Here is a 6,927-nt window from a genome sequence, read left to right as displayed (position 1 = left end):
GAGAGTCCTTCATTATCTCTGATGTCACACGTGGAACAACGATCCCCAATACATGTAAATCTCACTGGAATGCTGCTAAAATTAAGGGGGAGGGGAGGGTAGAACAAGCCAAGTAAGTGGCTTTGAGAGGGAAACGGCTCTTTTTTAGGTAAAATTTACCATACTCAATTCGTGGAAAATTTGCTCTTCTTAAAAATGTAAATGATAGAATCAAAATACTCAAGTTCAAGATATTTACGGATTTACCATATTATTGCCAAAAAAAATGTAATATGGGTCTCACCAATGCAATCAGTGTCGATATATTTTAGTGAATTAGAAACAAGAATTGATTATATTAAATAATCATCTCGTACACTTAATCATTTGGTATACAGCAAAGAGAGAACAAACAATTTTGAAATAGATTTATCGAACTAAGCAATGAATTTTGGTACCGTCTGTTTACAAGTACACGAAGAAAACATTGTTTCAATTTTACCGCTGACTGTGATGCTGTAGATGCGAGAGGCAACTGCCGATGCGTTGAGGTCGGTGATTGTCGGCGATGAGAAGACCCTACCACGGGTAAGAGGATATTTGTAAAAATCCATTGAAAACAGTGAAGATGGACAGTATCGACGATCTAGTCAAGTCGATGAGTTTACCCGGGGTACCTTAGTATATGTGAAGAGTTGGTGTTAGAAGACTATGGGGAGGATCCGTTGAGAGAGATATTCGACTAGGGTCCAGGTTGACCGCGCATTAACGGTCTCTCAGCTGCACAAGAAGTTCCTTCCACGCATAAGAAGAATTCCGAACGGCCGTTAATTTGAAATTCTCGCTGGATTGGTTGCTCGAGAAACCGACTTTTGTGGGATTTTTTTCGGTGAACTTAAAGAAAAACTATCTGGCTTTCGTGCTGCCGAGTTTTGATTCGAGGGAAAATATTTAAGAGTTGTTTTCGAGCGATTTTGGTGAGCATGTGTCAACAGAAGTTTCCTACCTTCCCGTATTTTATGCACGGTAATTTAGGGCCTCAAGCTAAAACACATCAAAACGGCCTCAAATCAGACTTTATTTCTTTGATCATTCACACAACTTTACATTTACGGAGCTCAAAAGCTAGTCCAACTAAACCACTATACAAACTCTTTAATTATTCACTGTGAAAGAGCCTGTGACAGAGCTTGAGCCACCTGTGGACCCTACGCGAGAACTTTAACCACAAAGCACACGGTAAGTTTGGTGAGAGGAGTTCACGTGGAAGCACGAAAGGATTATCGCATGTGAGAGAGGCTAATGAGTCCTGAACAATCGCAATTCAAATTGGACGCCATGTTTCGACTCGGTGTATAACAGAGCCTACCTCGGGACGGAAATATTCAGAATCAGATTTACATGGGGTAGGCGACTGAATTGATGTCATCAAGATTGGAGCTATGTTTCTGTTAGTCACTAGTCGGGAAAAAAATTCGGTTTAGCTCCATAACGGGTATTGTGTCGTAATCTTTATGCAAAGTTCGTTTTGGTCGATAGCAACCAGTCTCGAATTGTCCTTAACGTCAACATGTATTTCTGATTCCTCGCTACCTTATCCTGGTTTATTTGATTCAAGGTAGGAAATGTTTCACCGTCGATAGGTAAACGATAGCCTCCATTTGGCGCGAAAATATGTATGGATATTTGTCCGCGGACATTTGTTCCGAAAGGCGAACAGTTTTCTGAGAGCGAAGTTCGAAGAAAATGTGAGCTTGGAGGAAAAAAAAAAGGCCCTTCTACTGTAATAACCATAATATGCCCACTCACATAAAACTGAATCTTAAAGGAAGACTTATCGTAACCAGTGGAATTGAGGATTGAAAATTGAGGAACATCATACTGGGTATATCCATGGATATTCCCCTTTTTAGGTGGGGCGTTTTCAGTCAATGCGTTTGAACCAATCGCGCACGAGCAAAACTATTTGATGGATTTTGAGAGAAATTAAAATCGTGGTTGACGAGCCTAAACTAGTGTGCTTTAAACGCATAAATGATTTTCCTGTCAATGGAAAAGCCGCTATCAATTATATTAATGTTAAGCTCATGGCCCCAAAGCAAAATAGATCTCAAATAAATTAGTAGACAATTTCCTCCATCGATAAAGTTTGTTGATTAACGACAAATAATAAGCTTTATAACCACAAAATATTTATTTTCATGAAGTTACGTCACGATTTTTGAAGAGACGAGCGAACTATTAAAAGGTATAGCTACCACTAAAAATGTACGGAAACCATTTTGGACCTGCTGAAACACCTTTGGTGATGGTAAAAAATTGATTTCAGTCACTTTTGCGCCGAGCTTAAGGCAAATCCAGTTAATCAGGCGGCGAAATGAAAAGCGTTTTCATGGAAGCTTTTCTTTGATCGTGTAGTTATGAAAATTTGCACCATTAACTGCTTACTTTCCTCTACCTTTTCCTTCTGTTTTCGTGAAAGACTATTGTCGGAAACATTTGCTCGTTTCTTTTAGCGGTAAATCAGAGTCAAAATATCATGGAATTGAAATCAAGAAATCGAGAGTTAATCCCAAAGATATGTTTGACTTACATTTCTCTTCAAACTCGACACAATGAAATTCTCCTGGGCCGATTTTACAAAAGTTTAGAGACTCATGAACCTATTTCTAATGTTCATTTTATAGTTTTATGGGTATCCTTTCGTTTTCAAATATTGGTTTCGCTATAAATTTCATGATTAAAAGCAGTCAATTTGATTATGAGTTATTGAACATACAAAAAAAATGTGATATTGGAGGCGAGTACTTAAGCTATTATTAGTATTGACTCAATGACATAATGAAAATATTGTTGAAAGCATTTTCAAAAATGTCTAATTGCTTCTCGTTATGAATGAAATGCAATAACACGGCATCATCAGCATACGTCATTTAACTACTTTATTATTGTTTAATTGACATCATTTCAAATGAATTTCGAAATTTCGAACGAAATGAATAGAATATCATAAAATGTTTGCAAAGCCAGATGCGACTATAAACAATTTGAAATTAGCAGTCTTGAATTTAAAAATCGCTCGTGTGTTTAAACTATGGCAAAACTAAAAATTGTACGTTCACTCAAATAACTTGGTAAATGTTTAAACCACAAATAACAAACGACTGAGGCTACACATAGATGTGAAACTAGAAACTTCAAACCGAATTTCTTTAACAATTAGCTAAGGATTACACAATTATGAATGGAAATACGCGAGAAAATGTCTAGTGGAAACACATGTGTACTAAAGTGAAGCAAGTCAATCAAAGCCTCCGAAAAAAACAGTTTTAATCCAACACACCGATGCGAAAGGTGAGGTTGATCTTTATTAAACGTATATGTTCCAACCCAAATTATAAAACTCCTCCGGGCTTAATGTACAAACCATAAAAGCCTGCCCTACAACGATGTCCAGTAGAGAAGGCGACGCAGTAAATGTCCCACTGGAGGCTGGCTACATCGTCAGTATTGTCATTAACAGCATCGCCTGTCCCTTCACTGTTCTGCTCAACGTGCGGGTGATAATGGCCGTGAAAAGGAAACCCCAACTTCGAACCAAAAGCAACATTTTGCTGGCCTGTTTAGCTGTGACTGACGCATTCACCGGTCTTCTTGGCCAGCCATCGTTTATCATGTGGAGGGCATTCAAACTATTAGGCCTGAAGGGCAGTCAAATAATCGTGAGGTTCCATTTAGATACTCTGTCCGTTCTTTTAATGGCTTCATACCTTCATCTGATGCTGGTTACTTTGGAGAGGCTTCTAGCGATCAAATTTACGATGCTATACTCAAACATTGTGACAGATTACAACATAAAGAGAGCCTTGATAATGGTTTGGATCATTGCCTTCATGTGCGGGATTTTCAGCGTGTTAAAAATGTATCGTGTATTATTTCCTATGGGGGGCCTTATTACCATTTCATGTATCGTTTTTGTGGCATTTGCTTATGTGATTTTGTATCGTGAAACCCGTCGCCACCAGAGGAGGATAAAAGCACAGCTAATGTCTCAAGAAGAAGCGGAAATATTTACCAAAGAGAACAAGGCGCTTAAGACAACTCTGTTAGTAATTGTTGCTGTTCTTGTCTGCCTTCTTCCACTTTGTTTCTGTCAGATCTCGATGAGTACAGGCCTTTTTGATGGTTGCCCCATCAAAGTGGACGTGGTTCAAACATTTGTTATGGTTAACTCGCTTGTTAATCCGCTGATTTACTGCTGGAGACAAAAAGAAATGAGAAAGTACATATTTGGAAAAGGAGCTCAGGTTGTGCATCCAGTTATACATTGAAACTGCGAAACAAGGTGGAGAGATGGAAAAACTTGATAACTATTCAATCATGATGTACGCTTTGCTGACGCATTTCCATCCACTTGGTCAACGAAATTTCAGAGTAACTATGTTTTATGTAAAAGATACTTAAAGTCAATTAAGTTCAAGTCACTTTAATTTATACCAAAATATGATTCTTGAACTGAGTGGAAAATATCTTCGAAAAGAGTGCAATTTATTGAGCGTTCTTTTTTACACTTCTTGTTATGCTCTACATACCTGGAAATTTTTCTTTGATTTTATTTTTCCTTTTTAGTTCGTTTCAATCAGATCAAAGGAAATGTCTGACTCGATGGTTTTAAAAAATCAATCGTCTCTTTAATGGCAAAACTTTTTCATATCAAGTTAAGTACCTGTACTGCGGATGGTTATCCCCAAAGAATACAAGTAAACGACTGACATCTATTTGTGAAAGAGATAGATAACCGAAATCTGATGTCTCATTTCAAGTTTTATTCTCCTTTTTTTTTTTCTCATTTCCATTCTTGGTTTCGATGCATGGTAATTTTCGAAAAGACGGTCAATATTTCGAGTCAACGTAACGGAAAGACAAAGAAGTATAGTTTATTCGAAAGTTTTGCTTCAACTGAAATAAATCGTAAAATTTTGAACCTCAATGAAGAAAAGGCTGAAGTGATCCACATTTAAAAGTGTAAACTTAAATCTAAATAAATTTTATACTGATTAGGAATTACTCGAGAATTACGCGAGAAAATGTCAAGTGCTACACAAGCACACTAGAGTGGAGTGGGTCCGTTGATCAAGACGACCGAAAAACATCTAAGATCCAAAGTGATGCTCCAAAAGATTAAATCGCTCTTTGTTTCTCTCCGACTTAAATTTGCAAGCAAAGTCTGGTCAATGAGCAGCTTGAGTTTTAGGGTCGCCGGGGGCAAACGGGAAAAACTTGATCAGTGGTTCCCGTTTTGCGTCAGTGAGTTCGAAAGCATAGAATGAGTTCGAAGGTATAGAATGCAGAGCAGCAAAGCCATTTCACGATGGCACTTCAGCATGTTTGTTCAGTTGTCCCTTCAAGCTGGCCTCTGAGTTAGAACCTAGACGTCCCAGTATATATGAAAGTCCGGCTTACGCAGACATGCGAGAGGAATTTTAAGTTTTTCAGTCTTTATGTTACGTTCCCTTCCTTCACTGGATAGATACATTTATGACTTGGGCCGTTCTTATTCTAAAAATTAACTTCCCCTTTCCCTCTCGTCTCCAGCAGTAGATTAATTAGTGGATTAAGAAGCGAGTTTAACATGCCACAGGTTTGTTAGAATGCATCGCTGTCTTATCACAGGCATTTCCCTCGAGCTCCGCCAAAAATCAACTTTAAAGCAAAAGTGTTTGAAATCACCTGAGATCTTAAGTACATAGAGCGACGAAGCCGATTTTCAGCGGTTGTGTCAACTAGAAATAGTTTGCTCTCCTCTTTACATATCATATATTTAAAATTCTCTTTCACTTTCCAACGCAAGATAAATGTTTCGTGGTTGCGGAACGTATTTGTCGTTCGTCCACTAAGATTTGCATCTAAATGAAAAAGAAAATATCGAATTATCTGATATGTATTTTGCTGTAAGGCAATTGTTTTCGAAAACAGTTCATCAAAAGGGTTCTTTGGTTGAAATTTTGCAACTTTCGTCAGATTCTCGATATTTATGATCAGAGGCTACTATGTGGAATGTTTTGACAATTGATTTCTCGCCTCATTCACAAATTAAAGTATTCTTTCCGTACATATTATTTAAAAGAAATTACCCCATTTTCGGGCCTATTGAAGATATCCCTCTGTTTGATGGGTCTATCCGGACGCTTAAGCTATTTATTACAGGGCCGTCGATAACTTAAATTTAGCGAGTTGCATAAAACCAAAGCAACACACTATCGTTCATAGGGAATAAAACCGATCCAAACATTAACCAGAAAGGAGATAACTGAACTAGTTTTTAGTATTCTTGTAAAGTCAAGACATAGAAATATTCAGAAGTCGATACTTCACACGGGGGTTGGCGACTGAATTCATTTGATGCAATCAACTTTGAGACTCTGTTTCTTGTCATTACAGTACAATGTGCAATGTGTTATCAAGGGTAAAAAAAAAAAAAAAAAAAAGTTTAGTCTGGCTCCATAACGGGTAATATGTCGCAATCTTTATGCAAAATTTGTTTTGACCGATAGCGACTGGTCTCAAAAATTGCCCATAACTTTCTGATTAGCTGTGTGCAACATGTATTTTTAATTCCCTGCTCTCGTATACTTGTTTATTTGATCTGACTCAAGTTACAAAATGTTTCGTGGAATTAAGAAATAAGAGTTTTGCACACAACGCCACACAAAATTAATTATAAAATTATGGCACCAATTGATGAGTCAGGTGTAAAAAAAAGAATCGATATAGAAACAATAGCCTATTAGGGGGTGTTACGTAAACTAAGACCCTCGAAAACTAAGACCTAAGACTTAAGACCCGCCTTAGTTTTCGAGATTACGACTTTTCGTAATTCGACTTTGTAGAATATTTTACAGATTGGTTTGGTGGGGGTCTTAGTTTTGGCAATGACGAAAACTAGGA

At 37.6% G+C, this 6,927-nt stretch overlaps 1 protein-coding gene across 1 annotated transcript; it reads left to right on the top strand.

The window, feature by feature from the left end:
* The first annotated feature begins 2,899 nt into the window (after nt 1-2,899).
* Nucleotides 2,900-5,043, top strand: LOC148718467 (adenosine receptor A3-like). Its single transcript, XM_088741597.1, has one exon. The coding sequence runs from the start codon at nt 3,429-3,431 to the stop codon at nt 4,308-4,310; it is 882 nt and encodes a 293-aa protein (XP_088597723.1). The 5' UTR covers nt 2,900-3,428; the 3' UTR covers nt 4,311-5,043.
* The last annotated feature ends 1,884 nt before the right edge of the window (nt 5,044-6,927 follow it).

Source organism: Stylophora pistillata, chromosome 12, assembly GCF_964205215.1.
Source record: "Stylophora pistillata chromosome 12, jaStyPist1.2, whole genome shotgun sequence".
In the NCBI taxonomy this organism is placed as follows: domain Eukaryota; kingdom Metazoa; phylum Cnidaria; class Anthozoa; order Scleractinia; family Pocilloporidae; genus Stylophora; species Stylophora pistillata.
Note: the sequence above shows the minus strand (reverse complement) of the source record. Positions and strands in the feature narration are given on the sequence as shown.